General features: G+C 41.2%; 1 protein-coding gene across 3 annotated transcripts in view; it reads left to right on the top strand.

The window, feature by feature from the left end:
- Fyn (FYN proto-oncogene, Src family tyrosine kinase) overlaps positions 1 to 22,598 on the top strand; it is a 175,719-nt gene that overhangs the window by 134,026 nt on the left and 19,095 nt on the right. For 2 of the 3 annotated variants that reach the window (XM_042680415.1, XM_042680493.1), the window contains 5 exons: positions 943 to 1,092; positions 3,606 to 3,770; positions 7,591 to 7,770; positions 9,893 to 9,969; positions 10,071 to 10,224. In XM_042680415.1, coding sequence (XP_042536349.1) covers positions 943 to 1,092; positions 3,606 to 3,770; positions 7,591 to 7,770; positions 9,893 to 9,969; positions 10,071 to 10,224 — 726 coding nt within the window. Of the gene's footprint in view, positions 1 to 942; positions 1,093 to 3,605; positions 3,771 to 4,171; positions 4,328 to 7,590; positions 7,771 to 9,892; positions 9,970 to 10,070; positions 10,225 to 22,598 lie in introns of all 3 variants that reach the window. The other variant, XM_042680571.1, reaches the window with a different exon arrangement.

The following is a 22,598-nucleotide window of genomic DNA, read 5'->3' as shown; positions in this document are numbered from 1 at the left end:
CCTCCCTGTGAGTAGAGTCCTATGTTCAGTTTTCCTCCAGGATCTACAACTTGAGACAACTCATAAAAATAAAAAAAAAACCCAGAGGTTCAGAATGAAGGCTCCTCCTGAAGTGAGTGATGACAGCATTGATGAAAATCTTAGTTCCTCGGTGTCAGTCATTCCAGTTGTTTTGTTTTCCCTTTCTTTTTTTTAATAAATAATTGGAGACTTTGCTTCTCTTTCTTTTTTATTATTTAATACCTCATTAGAGCCAAGAAGAGATACATTGGAGGTGGTGCAGGGAAGAGCATTATCTTCTAGCTTAATCTGTCAGACACTATAGTTACCTGCCCCTGTAGCAAGGACAGAGAATCTTTTTTTTCTAAAGGGCCATTTGGATGGTATAACATCATTCTCAGGCCATACAACATTATCAGTACTGGCAGATGGGCCATCATGTACCAAATGATTCTGAGGCCTTCCACTGACCACAGGCTGGACATTCGCTCCTCCTGCATGTGAAGTACAATGAAGTGAAACTTTGAAGCTGCCTCTCGAGGAATGACCCTTCCATTTCTTCTGTGTTCTGTAGGAAAAGCAGGACAGAAGACAAGCTCAGCTAGAGTTCTTGTGGTACTCTTGATCATGCCTAGGAGACTGAGTCTGGGCCCTGTTAGGCAACACGAAGTAACAGAAGGAGCATTTAAAACAAATTAGCCAGGAAGCTTTCAGTCTCAGGGGACAAACTTATTGCTACTATCTTCTGACCTTTGCAAGATAGTAGAAGTTGTATTTATTCTTTACTGACCAGAAATAGCCTGCATGTGTGTGTGTGTGTGTGTGTGTGTGTGTTGGTTGTTGTTGATAATTACTGGTCAGCATAATCAGGTAAATGAGATTAATAAAAATGAACTAGTACACAAAAATGCTTGACATTGCTAATGTTTGCATATTCACCAGGTGCCTATTCACTTTCCATCCGTGACTGGGATGATATGAAAGGAGACCATGTCAAACATTATAAAATTCGTAAACTTGACAATGGTGGATACTATATCACCACCCGGGCCCAGTTTGAAACACTTCAGCAGCTTGTACAGCATTACTCAGGTAACCTTGATTCTAATTCCTTATTGAACGGTTGGATGCTGGAGGACATGGGTAGGCCCAGAGCTGGAGAGGGAAAGAGGAGGGAGAAAAGGTATTGCAAATAAACATAAAATCCCTGATGAAATAGTTTTCTTTGCCAGCCCTTAATAGTGATGCTGGCTGAGAGACTATTTTTGTTCCACCACCGTTATTATTAGTTCCATATGTTTGTAGGAAGGTTCTATAACATTCCGGCTCCCCAAGTAGAAAACTGTTTGATTTTCATCTTCTCCTAAATATCTTGCAAGTTCTTTTCTCACTCCCCTGATTATGTAATTCAGATTGGCAAAGAAAGGGAGCAGTCACCGGGGGCTGGTGGGGGGGGGGGAGAGTTGGGGGGGGAAGGTGGCAGAGAGGGTGAGGACAGGGAGGATTTCTGACTGGGCAAACCCTTACATGGGGGTGCTGCAGAAACACACTGGGCTTCTCCCAGCATTTTCCACCCAGCACTACTGACACAAGGCTGCACTAGGATTTTATGCACCTAACGAGCTGAATCTGCAATCTATTTATCATGTTCTACTTCCTAATGAGACTTAAAGCACATGTGACCCACAGCTCTTACATCTATTACATCTATTGTGTTACATCTGCTTTTTTAAAAAGTACATTCGTTATTGTTCTGACACCCAGCTGTCACCATTATCTTGTTGCTCCTGGAAACCTAATTATTAGGTATATAGGTGTTGTAGCCTGTGCATTCTATTCGGTAATGTGGCTTTGTGTGCTAAAATGCTTTCTCTCCTTGGTCAGCAATTATATCCCATTATACAATGCATGTGCCTATGTTGATATACATATAAGTACCAATGTATAGATTTGGGTCTATGCCTCATTAAGCCCTAATGAAGGCTTTTGTATGACCCATAAATATATTCTATATTGTTCTTCACAACAGTGAAATGACTCCATAATAACACACTCATTGGAAAACATTTGTGTCTGATTTTTTAGCATAAAAAACCAATCTTTTGAAAATGACAATAGGAGCAATTGAAAAAAATTAATAACACACTGGAATAATAGTTGATTTGGGTATTTGGCTAACTTGGTTGAGGTGGAATCTAGTGAATTATTTGAGAGAAATGGGGCAGAATATCTCCCTGAGCTTACCTGATATACTCAAAATGTCTGCATGTTGTAAGAATTTTTTCAAAAGCTGAAATATGTTTTATTACAGCCAAACATCAGCAGGATCCCCAGGGTTTTGGGATCATTTGAAAATATTGTGCTAGAAAGGGCACCTTAATAACATCGTAAAGCTAGAAGGAGAGAAAGGATATGAAGAACAATAGACATTTTTTTTAATCTCAGAAAAAATCCATCTTGAGTTAGATTTGTTTTTATATTAGCTTTTGCTTTTCCCCCTTTCTCTCTCACACATAAAATGCCTTTGAAATATTGACACATAAATAATTTCCTGCCTAAACATCTCAGATTCTGATTCTATCAAACAAAAAAGAATAAAAAGTAAGTTATGGCTCCCTGAAAAGAAACAGTAGCATCACGCTTGCTTTCCTGGATCTGAGGGCCTTCAAGGGACATGAGGGTGTTCCTCCGCCTTGCAGGCCATCTGTGCAGCTTTAGTCCCTTCTCTGAGGGACACTCCTTGTTACCTCTTCTTATCTGACTGATTTTTGACTTGACATTTTTCCCTACCTTTTCTAGATTCTAATAGGTATATTCTTTTTTAAAAAAACAATACAGGGAGTGAGAAAAGCTTCCCCTTAACCTCCAAATGATAACTATTTTCTCTAATTTTTCACATCAAGTTTATGCAAATGTTAGTTTCTTTTTTTCTTTTTATTCAGACTTCTAACAAGAAGGTTTTTTTTAATGGAAAAGAGCAAAGATGCAATACAAGCATATATGACTAGATAACAGAATCAGAATAACAAAGCAATTACTAGAAAAATATGGCATGTGTCCTCCCCCTCACCACCAGATGTAATCTTCAGTCTTACTAGGGCATGACAGTTCAGTGTTCTGTGAAAGCACCTTGTATGACAGTTACAATTTCATACATCCTTATACCAAAGCAATCTCCTATCCTCTAAATAGCAGAGGAGAAAAGGGATAGTCGTGCTGACGTTCTTTGGTACATATCTGCTTTTTTTAAGTTCAGTGAGGGTGCTTCCAGGATTCCAAAGAACATATTATTAGCACATTGGACTAAAAATGATTTTCTTAGTACTTAAACAAAATCAGTCTATTTATACTATGATGAAGTCCACGGACTATATCATACCTAGGGATACAGAGTATTCTAAATTTAAAACGTCTCCTATCTCACTTCCAAAGAGTGTTTTGTTGCACTATGTCAAATCTTCAAGGTGTGTGTAGGTGTCTGATGCAGCACTGTCTGAGTATTGCTACACCACAACAAGCGTGGGGCTGCACCTGTGTGTGTTGTTGTTGTTACATGTGTTCTGCTCTTCTCTCCCTCTCTCTCGCTGCTGCCCTTGCTCCATCAGAGAGAGCCGCAGGTCTCTGCTGCCGCCTAGTTGTTCCCTGCCACAAAGGGATGCCAAGACTTACTGATCTGTCTGTCAAAACCAAAGATGTCTGGGAAATCCCTCGAGAATCCCTGCAGTTGATCAAGAGACTGGGAAATGGGCAGTTTGGGGAAGTATGGATGGGTATGCTGAGACTCAGTTATTCTACTATTAAGGTCTTCGTTTGGGAATCCCAAACATCAAAGATGGAAGGTGAAAATAAACATTTTGAGTATAGAAAGTGTGAATTCTGCCAATGGGAAATAATCAGTTTTATTTTGACTTCAAATTCTGCAGTGTTAGATATTAAGTGAGGAAGATTGACAGAGGGCTCGGATTATACTGTGACATGAACCTCAGTTTGTAAATCAATACATGGAACAAGTAATGTTCCAGCCTTCATAAAATGTCTTGCCATTCATTGCCAGCTGCAAATATTTGTTGAATGTCGCCCCAAAGGGCAAGTCACCTTCCATCTTTTCTAGTGCATGCATGATTATGGATTGTAAGGACTGTGTTTTCTTTATTAATTCCCTTTCCCATAGAGAAAGCTGATGGTTTGTGTTTTAACTTAACTGTGATTTCATCAAGTTGTGCTCCACAAACTTCTGGATTGTCTAAAGATGCTTGGGAAGTTGCACGTCACTCGTTGTGTCTGGAGAAGAAGCTGGGGCAGGGTTGTTTTGCTGAAGTGTGGCTTGGTAAGGCAGAGGGCACATTTTCTGTTTGGGCTGCATCTCAAAGCCAATTCAAAGGACAATTCTGAATGCATACACAGCCAGTGGACAAGACTCTTAACCTGGATAAGTAGATGGGCACAGGCCATCGAGGTTTAAGAAATGGTAACTGTTCTATTTCATGTGGTTATTTAAGCACCTGCAGAATTGGAAACCCAAACACTACCAATGTGGTATGTTTTCTTCATAAAAAACAGGAAAGTAAAATACTCTGTATGGACAGCCATAGAGAAAGACTATGAGTGTTTTGCTTACCAGGCCTGGGACTGAATCCTTAACAACCAATTAACAATAAACAAGGGATTTTTTTTTTAAAAAAAAGTATTTATTTAACATCTTTAAGCTTCAGTCTTCTCATCTGTAAAACTGGAAGGAACCTGCTCCATAGGATTGTTTGAGGATTAGATGGGACTAGTCTCTAGCAGAAGTATATATCCAGGAGACATGTTCACTTCTCTTTATTTGGTTGTTTGATAAGGCCAAATGTACTGGCCTTTGAAATTACTTTTATATCCCCTTTGGGTCTGTTGCAGCTTTGTACAAAGACAACCCATGAACTTAGGTCCCACCTAAAAACCTCTGCCAGTAAGACAATAATAAAGCTTATCAACTCTCCCTTTCTCCTTTCTTAGAGTGCATTTAAGACAATATAGAAAGGTAACTGTGGCTGTGTGTAGGTATAGGGCTTCAGATGTGAAGAGCATTAAAAGAGTGTATACAGTTGAAACGCAAGCAGAGCATGGCAAATAGTAAACACTACACAGATTTATGTAGGTAGATGGATGCAAGATAATAGAAATCCACTCAAATATATCTATACATTATTATTACTATTATAGATCAAGTACTTAATATATATTCATATGACCTCCTTCCCTTTTATCCACTCAATCAATAATTGAATTGTAGGTAGTAAGGATTTCAATCAAATCGCACAATAGAATCAGACCTTGTAAGACCAACTTTTTTTTCTTTTTTTTGTCGATCATTGGGCTCTGTCCCTGCATTCTTCAGCTCAAGGTGAGCACTCTATCACTTGAGCCACAGCGCTACTTCCGGTTTTCTAGTGGTTTATTGGAGATAAGAGTCTCACGGGCTTTCCTGCCAGGCTGGCTTTGAACCTCAGATCTCAGCCTCCTAAGTAGCTAGGATTATAGGCATGAGCCACCAGTGCCCGGATTCTAAGACCAACTTTAAATTATGACACAGTCCACTGAAATTTTATTTCCCATGGAACATAAAAACATCAGCCTTAGTTCATGCCATCAGCATCGAGATGGAGGCCTTCACGGTTACCAGACTGTTAGTAGAGGGGAAGATCTCACTATTTAAATTTTGGGGGTACAAATGCTTAAATCACAAAGTGCTAGCTAGCTCCAACCAGCAGATTCCAGGATGACAGATGAAGAAATACCCATACAGTGATCATTCATATCTCAGAATTTTTAATATTAAATAAATAATAATCCAATACCACCAGGAGGCAAGGAATGAGTTAACCGATAGATATGGTTAAGCCTAAGATGTCTTCTCCAACTCCCACTTTTATTGGTTCAGACTGGCCCAGGGCTAATGTAAGGGAGTTACAGGAAAAAATAGATAAAAGGGCACATTTGAAGAGGTAGATGATTAAAAAAAAAAAATCAAGAAGCACTTAAACAGTTTCAGTATAGGATCCAGGAATTTCCTCACTAAGTTAAGTATATTCAGGGACTTCTGTTGTCTTTTGACAGGAATTAATGCAAAAGATTAAGCACTCATAATTTTGTGACTTCAGGCATGCAACCAGGGTTTTCTAGTGGTGTCATTTACAATTCAAGCACACCTTTACATCTCCTACAGCCAGTCACAGTCCCCACAGGACTCAAGGATTTCCACAACAAAGAACACTTGCAAATTGTCAAATTTCCCATTTACATTTACAATATTTTATAAGATATAAATGAACTCTTCTTTAAACCACTGGTTCTTTCGAATTTATGCTGTTTATAGGTCACATGTAATTATATAAAATATATTTTAACAGGATAACAAAAACTGCTCCAATTTTAAAGAATTCTTAGGTACTAAAATGATTTTTTTTTACCCTGCCTTCCCTTTCAAATAGAAAATCATGTAATCTAAATTGACAGATTTTTCTTTTTCCCTTTATAAAACTATCCTTCAAAGTCATAGGATTAACAATAGAATGCACATTAAACCCAGAGGGTTTTTTTTTTGTTGTTTTGTTTTGTTTTTGTCAGTCATGGGGTTTGAACTTGGGACCTGGGTGCTGACTCTGAGTTCTTTTGCTGAAGGCTAGCACTCTACCATTTGAACCACAGCTCCACTTCTGGTTTTCTGGTGGTTATTTGGAGATAAGAGTCTCATAGCCTTTCCTGCCCAGACTGGCTTTGAAGTGTGATCTTGAGATCTGAGCCTCCAGAGTAGCTAGGATTATAGACATGAGCCATCAGCACCTGGCTTTACTTTGCTTTTAAATTTGGGAATCAAAAGAGACTGAGAGATAATGCAGTTCCATTCCTATATTTTACAGATGAGGTTAACTGATCATGATCATAAATTGGGCCTTGGCTTTGGATCATCTAGACATATTAACATGTGAAGCTGAGATATTCCTGGCCTGTCCTAGATGCTATTTCATTTCCTCAGTCCACCTAATAGAAGCTGGAACTTGCCTTACCTGAGGGAGACACAAACTCCTCGCTGGTGCTTACCTGCATACTTAGTTCACCTCTTCAAGGACACAGTCAAGTAACTTAATCATTTCGCAGACATTTAAAAGCCTCAAGTCAATTTCCCAGGCATCATCAATATGTTGGCATATTTTTTAAGTAGCATACTCCATAAAATAGAACTTAGTCTGATTTCTCCCTGGCTCATTCTATGACTTAAGGATGGTTGTGCAATCACTAGCCCTTTTCTAGGTCCTGTGGACAAGGATCTAAAGGCATCAATTTGAAGCCGTATGATAAACCAGAAAAAGAAGGTTATGTGTATTGAATAGGACAAAAATCAAAGGAATAATTGGACATAGCCATAAGTAAACTCACTTTTAATATTGAAATACTTGACAGAGTCCTTGCAATTGACTCTCTCTGTTCATAAAACCGTATTCTATTTTTTAAAACCTAAAACCTAACTTTGTGCAAATAGCTGCTGATGAAAATTTTCTTCCCATGGAAAGAATATCTTTGATTTGACTTAATGTTGTGGACTGTTTATAGGTACCTGGAACGGAAACACAAAAGTAGCCATAAAGACTCTTAAGCCAGGCACGATGTCCCCTGAATCATTCCTTGAGGAAGCACAGATCATGAAGAAGTTGAAGCATGACAAGTTGGTGCAGCTCTATGCGGTGGTGTCTGAGGAGCCCATCTACATTGTCACTGAGTATATGAATAAAGGTTGGGCAACACTACTCCCTTCACCTCACAGTGACTGACAGGGTGTTTCAGAGAAACATATGGAATTGCCTGCTTGCTTTTTTTTCCTTGATTTTTGCATGAGTCAGAGAGTCCCATCAGGGAGTATCATGTGAAAATCCTAATGAAAATCCTTGTAAAACAGACAAATGTTGCATTTACCCCCCAAATCCTTGTGAAATATAATGTCCTTTTCCTGTTGCACATGTCAGGAATGTTCCTCTTCATAATTTAAATACTCAGTATCAGAGGTGACACAGAGGGTTGTGATACCCTGATGTGATTTGAATACAGTAACTTCTGTTAAAATTTATTTTTGTATGGCTGAACAATTAACAGCAGATACTGGTCTCTGAGCTAAATTTAGTCCTCCTCATTGCAACACCTCCCCCAACATACACAGAATCTCTTCTTAAATATCAGATGAAGAAATAACATGTATTTTATCTCCCCCACCCCCATCAGTGTGTGCACGTAATGAATGTGCATGTGTGCATCTTTAAATCAAACCAATATTGTTGGGGATTGGGCCAGAGATTATTTTGTTTTGGGAAAACAGATGAACCAAACAAGAAACAGCCTTATAAGGCAATGGATTGCACATCAGAGGACACCAATGTAATTTTTCTCTTCCACATATTTTCTTTTAAGATATAATTGGAATTTTTTTCTTGGCAGATTGTTTGCCCTTTGTATCCAAGGTTATATTGTAAATAAGTTTGTGATTAAAGCATTTTTTAAAAAAATCTGTTATGGCCATCATGAGCCTGCAACTTCTGCAAATGATTATTTCTGCCTTGGTGCTAGTTCCAAGTCTCCTCACTCAGCTTTATGAAGTGGCTCTCAAGGACTATCTATTCTGCTTCAGATGTCTGACTCAAATCTTGGCTGGCTGTAATCGAATTAAGGGAGGTGCTTGCCTACCCATATTCCTCTGATATGTCATTTTTTATCTTTGATTAAAAGTCTGTAGATAATCTAGCTTATTGCGTCACAATCTTTGCCTGGTGCTAAAATCACCTGGAGGTCTTCTGAAGGCACAGGTTTAGGGACCTGACCTTTAATGTTTGGGACTCAGTAGATCTGAGATGGGGACCTATGAATTTGCATTTCTTGTTAAGTTCTCTAGTGATGCTATTACAGCTGCTTTTTGAGGACCTCATCTTTGGACTTTTTTACTGGGCTGCATATTTAACCCTTTACACAGGGATGATTAAGGAACGAGATTAAAAGGTGATAGTTTCTCATGTCTTTATCTTTGTGACTTAGAGCAGATTGAATTCCATTCCTCTTGTTTTAGCAAAATTTTGCTATTATCCTTAAAAATGAAATCAAGGCTGTTTATTTTCAAAAGGTAAAATTTGCTTCTCCAGGCATAGAATGTTTCATGTTTTCTACATTAGCTTTCTTTTTTTCTTAAACCTGGTTTTGGGGTGGGGGTTGGAGGTATAGCTCAGTAGTAGATCATCTGCCTGCCCTCAGTTCAACTAACAAAACAAACGAAACAAATCAACCAACAAAAAACAAATCCTGTTTTTTTTCCTTTGATATAATCATTCTAGTAAGTTTCCTAACACAGGGGCTGCCATGGGTTATGCCTACTGGTGATTCTCAACTACTTAACAAGTAAAGGTGAGAGGATCATAGGCCTCAGCTGGCTCAGACCCAAAAAGAAACACAAGACCTATGTTAAAAACACTAAAAGGAGCCGGGCGCTGGTGGCTCACGCCTGTAATCCTAGCTACTCAGGAGGCTGAGATCTGAGGATCGAGGTTCAAAGCCAGCCCGGGCAGGAGAGACCGTGAGACTCCTATCTCCAATAAACCACCAGAAAACCGGAAGTGGCGCTGTAGCTCAAGTGGTAGAGCGCTCGCCTTGAGCTGAAGAGCTGAGGGACAGCGCCCAGGCCCAGAGTTCAAGCCCCACAACCGACCAAAAAAAAACACTAAAAGGAAAAGGACTAGGAATGTTGTTCAAATGGTAGAGCAAGCAAGAGGTCCTGAGTTCAAGCCCCAGCAGTGTTAAAAGATAAGCAAACCCAGCCATCTGCTGGAAATTTTTGTCTTTCAAAGTAAATTGAAATTGTTTCATGCTTCATTCATAGGAAGTTTACTTGATTTCTTAAAAGATGGAGAAGGAAGAGCCCTGAAATTACCAAATCTTGTTGACATGGCAGCACAGGTAGGTCCCAGAGTCCCTTGATTTTTGTCCTGGATGTGGTGCCATGTAAATCCATCAAGTCATTGTGTAACATGCCTGTCCTCTTTCCTGGATTTGCACAGGTTGCTGCAGGAATGGCTTACATTGAGCGCATGAATTACATCCACAGAGATCTGCGGTCAGCAAACATTTTGGTAGGGAATGGACTAATTTGCAAGATTGCTGACTTTGGCCTGGCCCGGCTGATTGAAGACAATGAGTACACAGCAAGGCAAGGTGAGCACTTGAGCAATGATGGCTCATGATGGCATCTTTGCTAATAGCTGCTGCACTTTTTTCTCCTTACCTTCCCACTGAAAAATAGTAGAAACATCCTTCAGCTGGGTATTCTGCTCTTTGATCTGGCAGGAGTTTAACAGCTCTGCTGTAGTGGGTCCAGTCGATGGATGAGATGATTTTCAGCATGTAGGGTGTGCCCTCCTGACAGCATTTAGGCCTAGGATACTGAACTTTGGGAGAAGGAAGACTCTAGAATATGAAGAAATCTATCAAGTAATAACTCACTTTTCACTTAATCATGGTCCCAGCAGAAAACAGGGTGCACACTCAAAATGAAAAGGGGCATAGAGGAGTCTTTTACAAAGCAATCGGCAAGGCATTTAAAAAAGAGAAGAACAGGGCAGAGTATAGTGACTGAGACCTCTTAGCAGCAGTGGAGCTGAGACTTGAAAAGCGAAGAGCAGGGAGTAGGCAGCAGAAGCCAGTGAGGAGGGTTTCCTGGTAGAAAGGCTACAGCAATACATGAGGAGGAGAGTTAATACACACCTCACTCTGCAGCTGGCCATCAGGTCTTCTGCCTTGCTATCCCAGCCAGAAGCCCAAAGTGTCCATTGCAAAGCCCTCAAGAGTCCAGAGCAGAGAGAAGAAGGATAGAGAGAAGATCTAAGGGACTGTTACCTAACAGTGTCGTCCCCCAAAAACTCCTGCTTTTTTTCCTCATCTGTCTCCACCTCAGCCCCTACAAAGGTTCATTGAAATAATAAGTATAATATATTTACACACCAAACCTGCAGCCAGTCCATTAGGGACACTTTTGAGGAGTTCCTACAACAAGGAATAGTTCTTGGGGATAGTCTTCTTTCCTGTATATTCATACAGTACCACGAGGTCAATGTGTGGGGTGAAGTAGACTGTTTGTAGTCAAGTGTAGACTCTTGTGTAGATACTAATGCTTGAAACTGAGGAGAGGGGAAAGTTTCACTGGTGTTGGTAACCCAAGCATGGTCATTCCAAATCAGATTGAGCAGTAACTGACTGGAATATATTATAGGGTAGTGTTTCTACTAATTTCATAGTGGCCATACCTACAGTTATTTTCCTTCTTCTCCTCCTCCTCCTTCTTTGAATTCTCCATTTCCTGCTATTCTTTCTTCCTTTTATCTAACTTGAGTGATGAAGGAAAATGTTAAACTAAACCACTGGCCAGTACAGATATTTTCTGGAAGCTAAATTATGTGTTGGTCAGACATCTAGCTATTTGAATATCCCCAGCATGTGGCAGTTGTTGTCCTGGAGCCAAATGCCTGGACAGTGAGCACACTTGCATGCACACGCTCACATATACACACACACAGAAGCAGATGGCATGCCGTATCTCTAATCAAAGGCACACTTTGATTGGCACTGGCAGTGGAGAAAGGAATGTGGGTGTGATTTTGAGGCCAGGTCTGAGACCTGGCCCTGAATGCGCCCCTCAGCTCCGGAAGGAAAGTGAGTGAAGGTTATAAGACCTGAATATTTGATTTAGGAAAGGGTTCCAGTAGAGCCAGGTTTTCTTTTGTTTTGTTTTACCAGACTTCAGACTCTGGAATTTGCAGTTAACACCCTTGAACTATCTAGTAAATGAGTGGCAGGCCAGAAGCCCCCATAGTGGGGGCTGTGGCAGGGACTGTTGACAGGTATGGTACTTAGCTACACGTCATTTATTGGGGTTGAGGTGCTTTAGGCAGGCATCCTGAGTGAGTCGCATCCCTCACTAGCCTGCTCTAATGTCAGCTGCCACAGACCTCAGCCCTGGTTCTGCAGCCCTGCTTGGCAGTTCTCTGTCCTAACAGCCTTTCTGCCAGCTTCTATGGTCACGCCCCCAGCGGCTGTCTGAATTCCTTTCAAAGGACCCGCCTCAGACCCTTTGTTCTGCATTTCCTTTATTTGATAACCAAATAGAAGATTCCATTCTTCTCTCAGAACATTTTTCTTCTTCTTTTTTCCTTTCCCAAACATCTTCAAATGCATGCCAGATACAGGAAAGAGATAAGTAAAGTAAATTAAATGCACTGAACAAATAGGAGGGCATGACAATGTAGAACAAAACCTACAGAGCCCTAGGATTTCCAAAGAAATGAAATGATGCTTTGCAACAGGGCACAAGGAAAGTGCCATTTGGCAAGGGTGGGAGGTGGGAGGTGGGAGGTAATACCCCCAGCCTGTGAGGGGGAAGGGGCAGATTCAGTACGAAGGAAGCAATAGGAATAGACTGCAAGTGATAGTGCCTTGTACACAGCTACTAAATAGCAAGCCCAGAATTTGAATCTAAGTACAGCCTGGCTTACTGCTTTTACCCTCTCTTAAGCTATACTCAGTCTCTTTCAAGAGTGATTGAAAGAACAGAAAGTAAATATAGAGAGGATTAGCCAGAAGTCTCCTTTTCCCTTTATTTTATAGGAAAGTTTTAGAGGGCACCTTCTAATGTCTATGTACTTGAGGATTTCAGACTTTGATCTTCCTGCTCTGGGACAACCCAGCTGTTTGTGAAATTCCTCCCAAGTATCTTCCCTGCCTTGGCTTCTTCACAAAGCAGGAAGGGCCTGGCACGTATCCGCTGGTGCACTCTGCAGATGGCATTCAGGCTACATGCTGAAGTTTCTACAGGGGATTAATCAGCTCCTTCAGACAGCTGGTCCATGTGCCTAATAATATTTGCAAGTTGGGTTTTATGTTACCCATGGGCCACAGCTATGCCACATCTTGATTATGACAGTACAGGCAGTGTTCAAAACACATGCCAAACACAGATATTTTAAGACCATGAATGACAATTGTTGGCAAAACAGTTGTGCATTTCTCATCTCAGGATGCTCTGAAATGTTTGTCACCCCCTGAGCAGTGAGGTATGATTGTACAGAGCACAGGCACAATTAGGATTGGAGCTGTCCAATTGGTCTGTTCCTTCATATGTTCATTTCCTCCTACCATCTCCATCTCACTTCCACTCTCCCACCTACACCTATCCCTGAGCTGTAAGCAGAAGCCCATGTCAGAGGGGAAGTCAAGACCAGACCCAGCACTGGTAGCTCATGCCACCAGCTATTCAGGAGGCTGATATCTAAGGATCAGGGTTTAAAGGTAGCCCAGGCAGAAAGTCCATAAGACTCTTATCTCCAATTTGCCAGCACAAAAAAAAAAAAAAAAAAGAAAGAAAGAAAAGAATAAAAAGGAAGTAGAGATGTGGCTGATATGTTAGAGTGCCAACCTTGAGTGGAAAAAGCCAAGTGAGAATATGAGGCTCTGAGTTCAATCCCCAGTACCAGCTTTTTAAGAAAAGGAAGAAGCCTAAAACCGTACAGGGGTAGTCATCAAGCAAAGGGAGGGACAAATGAAGTTAGGCAGAACAGGTCTACCGACCTGGAGCTATTTAATTTTTCCTATTTCAGATTGCTTATCCGTAAGAAGGAAGGTATCTTACTTGCTTGTGCATGGTTTTTTTTTTACAATTAAGTGAAACAATGGGTATGCATGTTTAACTTGGGGTCCAGCTCATAAAGAGGTAAATCAATGTTATTACTGTTATGCATGAGTTGCCTATGCAATGGAAAGGCTCAAATGCTATTCAGGAACAGGAAAGAGGAGTCAAAGACTTCCCAAGCAGATAACTATAGGTCATCATTCATTGGAATGGAAATACCAACAGCATGTTGGAATGAGAGCTGACGTTCAGAGGAGGAGAATGAAGTTGGTTTGGGGTTTGTTGAGTTGAAGGTGGCTGTGGTGGTGGCTCCAAGCCCAGAGAGGCCAAGTGAGGTGTTATTGCTATAGCTGTCCTCTCCACCCGCCGGCCCTCCCTTTGTATCACCTGCACCCCCCCCTCAAGATTGGCTCATAGCCCCTTCTCTACCAGGATACCCAGAATCCTTCCAGAGATAATCGCAGCCCCACATGGACCCTTGACACGCAAGTGTCTTCCACACGTGTTGTCTTCATGCACCACACCTGTCCTGTGACTACCAGCCAACATGTTGCTTCCTGAGACTCACAGCTCCTCCAGCCATCAGTTCCTTCACAGCATACATGAGAAAAGGTGGAATAATTCTCCACAGACTTGTAGTTGTTTTTTTTTTTTTTTTTTTTTTCTTTCATGGGCTTTCAAGTAGCCAAATACTGACTAATGTTGCTTTAAACATAACAAATTCAGATAGAGCAGACTTACATGGTGAATCACTTGCTTCAGTGGAAATGTTCTTGATTTTTTATTAAGCCATAACATACAGTAAAATGAACAGATCTGAAGTGGTCAACTCGGTGCATTTTTTTGTATGTGTGTATACCTGAAATTACCCCCACAGAGGAAGACAGACACCAGAACACCCCCTCATGCCTAACTTTGTCAGTAATAGCCCCAGAGGGAGCCACTGTTTCCCTTTCTTGTTGTATATTAATAGCATGAATAGTAGACTATTGTATAATATAGTAAATGTGGAATAGTAGAGTTTTAGTGGAATAGTCGATTATTGCCTTTGTCTGGCTTCTTTCTCATCAGTGTGTCTGTAGATTCATCTATTATTGAGTATAGCAATACTTCTTGCCTTCTCATGACTGACTAATATTCTACCACAAATGGATCATAGCTAGCCTGTCCTGTTGTTAGGGACAATTACAGATAATTTCCATCATCCATTGAGGCTATTATGAATAAAGCTGCTGTGGTGGTTAACATACACTCTCCTGTCTATGGAATTGCTACAATTGGAAATGCTGGTCACCAGGAAGGCCTAGGTTAGCAATGGTCACTGCCTCCACAGATTTGGTGAAGGGAGAATTGTTACCGTGTCATTTATTGGTGTTGCCCCTTGCAAGCATGGTATACTCTGACATAGGACTGAACGTTTGTGAGCTTCATTTTTTATCATCTCTAAAATGGAAGTAATAAAAAAAAAGATTAACTCAGATAATTAGTGTGAGAGTTAAATGAGCCATCTGTAAAATTTTTTTGAAGGGGTTATAAAAAAAAATTGTGTGTGTGTGTGTGTGTGTGTGTGTGTGTGTGTGTGTGTGTGTGTGTGTATGCCAGAACCAGGCTTGAACTCAGGTCTTCACCTGCTCACTCAGCCTGTTTGCTACCACTTGAGCCATACCTCCAGTCCAGATATTTGGGCTGGTTAATTGAAGGTAGAGTTCCGTAGACTTTTCTGCTCAGGGTGGCTTCTAACCGAAATCCTAAGCTGTCACCCTCCTGAGTAGCTAGGATTATAGGCATGAGCCAGTGTCACCCAGCTTAAAAATCAGTTTGTACAACCTTAATTTTTGTGATTGACATGTTTCTTGGAAAAGATCTTTATTGCCTTGAAAAATTAAGAGAAAATTTATTTTAATCTATAGAGAAATAAGAATCTTTTAAAAGAAAAAATATGTTTCATTATTTTTTGGACTGAGCTAGCCCATTCATCTGGACAGCCATTGCTCTGATATTGCCCGCAAATGACTCTCCACCTTAAACAACTTCAAGTCAACTATAGCCACTATGGACTTGGGAAGACTTTATTTTTATCCTATTAACTTTTGTTGCGAACTTTCCCTATCTCAGTGCTGCTCGTGTTGCGTTTAACCTGACCAGCTCTGAGTTAGCAGGCTAGCATTCTCAGCCATTTCTCATGTCAGCATATGTGCACTCACATTTACAGGCACTTTGGTAACAATTCTCCTGGGTATCCATGGAGTCAGTCTCACTGCTGCTTTATAAGGATGATTTGCCCTAAGCACCAGCAAAGAGCCTTCATGGGCATAGAGCACATAATAGGTGTTTATGAATATTTGTGTCACCGCAGTGGAGACATGGTCTCCCGCTCTCTGAGCAGTGTGCATAGTGCTCCGTGGAACTCAAGTGTTGCAAGAGCCACTCTAAGAGCCTCCAACACTAATAGTTCTTTCATTGGGGTTCCATCCACATTTCAGGCTTATCTTTGGGAAGTTCTGGAACTAGATTGATAGTCTCATGTCCAGATGCCCATTTTATTGTATTCTTAGAGCATTCCCCAGCCTCTGAGCCTCAGATTTCTCTTTTAGAAAATAAGGTTAGTATCAGTCACCTTTAAGGTGCCTAAGGACTAGCTGCTGGTATTATTTACTTCCTCCTCTCCTCCCAGCTGCACTTTGCTTAGTATCTTTTTGGATAGCCAGACCTCTTTCCTTCATCCCCATTTACATTGTTTCCCTTCCAAGATAGACAAGGCCTGGATTGGTTGAGTATTGCCTATGAAATGAAATTATTTTACTTTGAATCGTATCATTTTCACTATTTTGCTGTGAGACATTGGATGTTACTTAACCTCTCTGAGCCTTCATCTCCTCTGGAAACAGGTGTAACAATAGTTATCTGAATCATAGAGTCATTGTATGGCTTCCCTGGGGATAGTTGTGGGTGGTAGCAACTAGTTATAGTGGGTGTTGGTAGTAATCGTAATGTTTTGGGTGTGGTAATGAGACTGGAGCTTGCACTGGTTAGGCAGGCACTCAGCCGCTTGAGCCTCATCTCCAGCCCTATTGATCTAATTAGCATTAATAGCCATGTTGCACCACCATCCCCCCCCACACACACAGACACATATATGCACATATTCCTGAGTGGGCTTTCATGGCCCACTCATCTGATCAGAGCTCCTCCTGTACAGAGGATCTGTCTACATAACTCTCTCTTCTTATTTGAATATTGTGAAGAACAGGAACATAGAATTGTTCTACCCTTTTGGTTGGTTGCTTGTTTTTTTGGAAGTTCTAAATGGCAGGACCTTTTCCAAGGAAGCAAATGTGGCAACTACGAAATATTTGATTCTTTGGAATATATGAAGAAATAGGGGTATTTGGAACTTTGTAGAAAACGGCTGGTTTGTATATTAAATAGAAGAAGAAAAATGTGTCTGTTCAAATGCTCCCAGTATTGTGGATTTAAACTGAATGGATTATTGTCTGGAGGAAAATTCACATATAAATTAGACTTGGAAGAATTCATAATTGTTACAGTTTTCATGTTAATTATTTCATGTTAAAAATTGTTGCTGCATAAATTAACACATTCTTTCTTGGAGAACATATTTTAGAAAGATTTGTTACTTTAATAACTCTTTGTGTATTAGAAATCCCAGATGCCTATACTAATTAAATATAATCAGATTTTGGATTCAAAAGCACAGTAGCCATTTAACACCAACAGGCCAGCAACTCGGTTGACAAACAGGAAGAAGTGGATCCTTGTTTCTCCAGATTCTGAATTTTCACAGTGCGGAACCGTGCATTTGATTCCTGTCCTTCCTTTGTATTACAACTGGGGTTTATTAAACTCAGGGCACCACTTCCTAGCTCAAGGGCTCCTGCAGAATTATTAATCAGCTGCCTCTGAGGCCCCTGTAATCAAGTGGCAGATCAAGGCTGATCTCGCCAGGAGATGCCCTCTCTCTGCCCCCATCAGCACATGAATTTCTTGTTCTCTGTCAACAACAGCATTGCCATTCCCTCACAGTGTGTCGTGACCTGAACAGCAAATGTCAGGGGAAGAAAGGGGGGAGGAAAAACCCTATTAATTATTGAATTTAATTTTTTCCATGCTAGAAAAGCAATCCATCCTTTGATGCACAACAAACCCTTTCCAATGCAGGCATTGTTTCAAGTACAGAGCAGGAAATGTGCTTGTTCCCAGCTAGAGCCATGAAAAGCCACCAAGAAATGACCACACTAACACACCCCATACCCATGAGAGGAGTTTGTCATCCCAGGGCTGCCTGGGAAGAGGCAAGGACTCTCCAGCAGCTGGCCCTGCCCTCCCCCAGCAGGATGTTCATTCCTGCTGAGAGTGAGCTGAGCTGTGAGTGCGCGTGGACCACCCTGTTGTAATGGAGCCTTCCAGAGCCTGAGTTGTCACCTCTGTCACCAGACAGAAGTCGCCTTATTTGTATTCAGCTGCCTCAAGCTTCAAGCTTCTATACGTTGCAGGGAAGGGCTGCTTTGTTTATCTGCCAAGCTACCATGGTGCTGCAGGCCTAGATTAATAGTCAGGGGAGCAAGTCAGACTAGCAGGAAAATGGAGATGAACTGTACAGAGTATCCATTTCCCTTCTAGAATGGATGTGTTGAAAGGCAGATTAAAATGAGAGGAGACTTTAAACCACCTTTCCCTAGCCTGGTCTCTCTTTTTAAGATTAGAAATATTTGCAGAAAGGAAGGAGAGCAATTTCTTCCACTTCCACCGTTGGGTAGCTCTCAAGTCTGCCTGATGTCAGGACAGGTCACTCAGCACCAGCTGCTCTAAGCACCTTTCTTCTTCATCTGCACAGCCTGCCCCAGCAATCCTGTTTTGTGCTCCACGTGGGCATTTCTCCTTTGTGTGCTGATTTGGGCAGGCCCACTTGGTGGATGTCTGTGAATGGTCAGGAGTAAGTCCTTTGGACTGTGCATCCCACGTTTCTTGATAATTGTCAAGAAGGAAGCAGATGGTCACCCTCTGATTTTAAAGTGTGTAAATAGGAACTGCAGACTGCCATCAAACATCAGAAATGTCACTTGGCTTCCTTGTCTTGCTTTGCTGGCAGAAAGAATCCAGCATTTGCATCATCTGGATAATCAGGCACAGGCAGTGCACATGGAAACTGCTCATGGTGTGAAGCTTCTTCCAACCAAAGGAGGGTGCTTATTTAGCACAGTGTTGGTTGCCCCCATTGAGGTCCCATGGGCATAAACACTGTGCCAGATTGTAGGCAGAGGACAGTATTTCTAAAATGGTACTTCTGTATATTCTTTCCTGAACTTTTTTTTTTCTTTTTTTTTTTTTAATTTAATTTAATTTTATTTGTGAACATACTGTACAGAGGAGTTACAGTTACATGGGCAGGATAATGCGTACATTTCTTACCAAGCATTGCAGCCTCCTCCTTTGTTAACCCTTCACATCCCTTCCCAGCCTCCCCCCTTCTTTCCTGAACTTTTTAAAGCCCCCAGCATGATAGAAATGTTTCCAGAACTTTCCCAAAACCAACTGCTGTTATGCTGTCTTGCTCAGTGTGGCCTGACTGACTCAGACTCACTGCCCTTTCTGGTGGTTAGATCAGTTCTATTTTGTACTACATCTAAGATGTCCATTTATTGCTCAGGTGAGTTCTTACCCCACTATTACCGGCCGCTGACCAGCAGCCTTCTTGTCTTCCTTCTTGTTTTCCATTGAATATCACAGACGTAGTTCCATCCTATTGTCACTATGAATCACAAGTTTTGTTCTAATAGTCCTTTTTTGTTCTTAGAAACTTAAAAGACATAAGTGGAATTGTTGAGAGATTGGAGTTCTAAAATATTAAGCAGAGTTCATCCTTTCCTCAAGTCTACCCAAGACAACCCCTAAGACAGTCCTGTAGTACAGTCTACTCTTGAGGGCAAGTCCCCTTGGCCATGGTCAGATTTTCTTAGTATTTTAGAAAGGGTACTCATAATTTCCATTAATTTCACTCTTTTATATGGTCAATTATCCTTGATTTTTGTCACTGGTTACCATTATGAGGAGAGTGACTGGAGTCACAAGCCATCCAGTATAACCTGGCTTCATCTTCTGGCTTCTCTGGAACCTCATGGTCTGCATAGTGTCATCTTCAAGTAAGAATTAAATGCCCCCCACAGTTTACCTTCCTGCCTATCCAGTGTGGCTGCAAGCCCAGGATTAGTGCCCAGAGTTTAGCCTTACCCCAGCCCTCCCCACTGGCTGAGTTTGTTTTCTCCTCTTTTCTAGTTTGGGGCTAGGTTCTAATATGGGTCTTCCATAGAAGCCCATCTTCTTGCCTTCACTGTTGGAAACTCCCCGGAAATTTCCTCACCCCTCTCAGCCTGAGTATTCCTTCCATGGGCACACTCCAACCAGACTTTAGGGCTATGCCATACTTCATAGTGTGTTCAGGCCCAACTTCTGGCCCTTAGCTTTTATCTTCCTTGGCTTAACTCATACTTCCTTCTTCTAGTCCCCAAGTGAAACAACATTTCTCTTTACTCCCTGTCTCTTTCCTCCTCAAACACCCTCCCATGGCATTGTCAAATTTTAGATGGAATATTAACCCAACCCATTGTATCACTGACTTCTCACTTATTTTTATTTTAAAAACATGGCACTAAGCCCTTATGAACTTAAAGTGGAAATTTCAGCAGGATGTGTCACCAGGGATATAACTGAACCACTCTTGTATTACTTCAGAAGCAATTGGGAAATTTGAAAGGCATTCCCTTGGCCTAGTGTAAAAACTTTGAACTTTGCTTTGACAGATTCCACTGAGTTTGAAATCATTGTGTTTGAATAACCACAAAGTTTCAGGTCAGGTCAGCTTTGACTTCTCATCTAAGCAGGATATCCTGTCCTAGTCCCGCCTTGTCGGTTTACCTCCCTCCCACCCCCCCAATCAGTTTCCTGTCACTGACATAGTTCATGATTTCTTTTATTCCCCAGAGTAAACAGTACTGCACATTTTTTTAATATTGGGCATAATAATTTACAGAGGTTGTGGCTTTAGAATTAAAGAGGGCTCTGGGTGGCTCTTCAGTTCAGAAAAACAGATCTATTGTTGAAGCTAATGCCTTTTCTCCTAAAAAAAAATGCAATTAGTACACAACTTGTCTTCTCTGTAGGGAGGAATTGATTGTGTTTTGTACTGTTTTACTTCCTCCACTTTGGCCCAGTCTTTTAGCCAAAGGGGATTTTCTCTTGAGACAGGCTAAGGAATTGACCTGATCACCAGAAAACAAGGCAACAGTCCAACTCTCCACTAAGAGCTGGGCGCCACCAGGCCCCTTCGAGCCCCTGCCCTGCCCTGCCCGCCTCAGGGAAAGACCTGGGTGACCCTGCCTCATTTCTTTGTGGCCACCTCCACTGGTACCCTTGCTCCCTGGTCATTTCCTCTTGTCTCTCCCATGCTGCTTTCTTCCTCAAACCAGTGCCACTGTTTAGCTCTGTTGATTTGCTGTGAGCTCTATCCACCATCCTGGTCCCTACAGCTACCTGTAAACTCCCAGTACAGGAAGTACCCTGTGATAGTTTTTGTTTTTCCAGAAATGCTTCATACTACACTGGGCATTAATTGACACCCAGTAAATTATCTGATTGAGTGATGTGTGCTGTTTTTTCAACCATCTTTCCCTCTTGAAGTTTGGATAGCTTTGGCGTTGCTGGTGGCATTTGTTAGCACAAGTCAGTGCCTTTGTATATATGACTGTCCAAGTACAATCATAGTTGTGCATACTTAGTTTACTTGTACATAGTTTTCTTCGCTATTTCTAGGTACCAGAAACTGTTAGGAGACCTCCCATCTATTGTCACTTTTTCTACAACCTTGTGAGGATATTTTTATCCCTGAGTTAGAACCAGAGAGACAGATAGTAGGGAGGCCTTGCTGATCAAGCATGTGAGCCCAGGTCTGCTCGACTCTGAAGCTCTTTTCCCAAATGACCATATTGCCCTGCCCTCCGCAAGTTACCACTCAGTTCCAACTCAACCCAGCTCTGGGCCTCTTTGCATTGTCACTGAAGAGTAGTCATTCCTTGTTTCCTAGCTAACTCAAGTACACTTACTGCAGAGGGGGACTTGAGAACAAAAAGGTCTGTAATCTTTAAAATTTGAAATGCCACCACCATCATCTTAGTGCATAAAGACACTTCAACTACAGCAAGTACTGAATCAAGCTGTTAGAGTCTAATTAAGCGTTAGAGTCCCTGGCCACTAGGGGTAAAGGAACACAATGACCTGGAGTAGATCATCCTAACAATGAATTTGGCTAGTCATCCTATTTTACTTAGAAACTGAGAACATTTGGGTCAGGCAGGCCTAAGAGTATGATTTTATTCCTAGTAATTCCCAAGTTAAGAATAAGTTATTAAATTATTACACTCCTCTCATTACTCTTTTCTTTGTTTAGAGGAAAATCTGTGTAGAGGAAGATGATTTATTTTGCCAGCAGGGTATTGGATAAATTGCTGCCTGAGTTAGTTCTTCATTCAGCTAAAACATTTATTGCGTGGTTGCTGTTTAACCAGCTTTAGGCAAGATACTCTAGAGCAAAGTAGGCATGGTGTACAGTTTCCGGCCTCAAAGGATTTACACTCTATTTGCAGATTTATAAAAACATCACATATAAGAACTAGTAGATAGCTATGGTGGAGGCCAGGGCATGACAGAATAGTGTACAGTGTTTAAATGCTCTGGCTCTGTATTCAGTATCTTTCCATACAAATTCCCTTTCTACTATGTACATGGGTACTTGAAACCTCATTTTATCTTTCTCTGTTCTGTGTTCTTATAGGTAGAACAAAACTAGTACTGTCATCTGCCTCATATTTGTAAGGTACTTGCATGATCCCTCACA

This window comes from Dipodomys spectabilis, unplaced genomic scaffold (genome assembly GCF_019054845.1).
Source record: "Dipodomys spectabilis isolate Male_0828 unplaced genomic scaffold, ASM1905484v1 ptg000001l, whole genome shotgun sequence".
Lineage (NCBI taxonomy): Eukaryota > Metazoa > Chordata > Mammalia > Rodentia > Heteromyidae > Dipodomys > Dipodomys spectabilis.
Note: the sequence above shows the minus strand (reverse complement) of the source record. Positions and strands in the feature narration are given on the sequence as shown.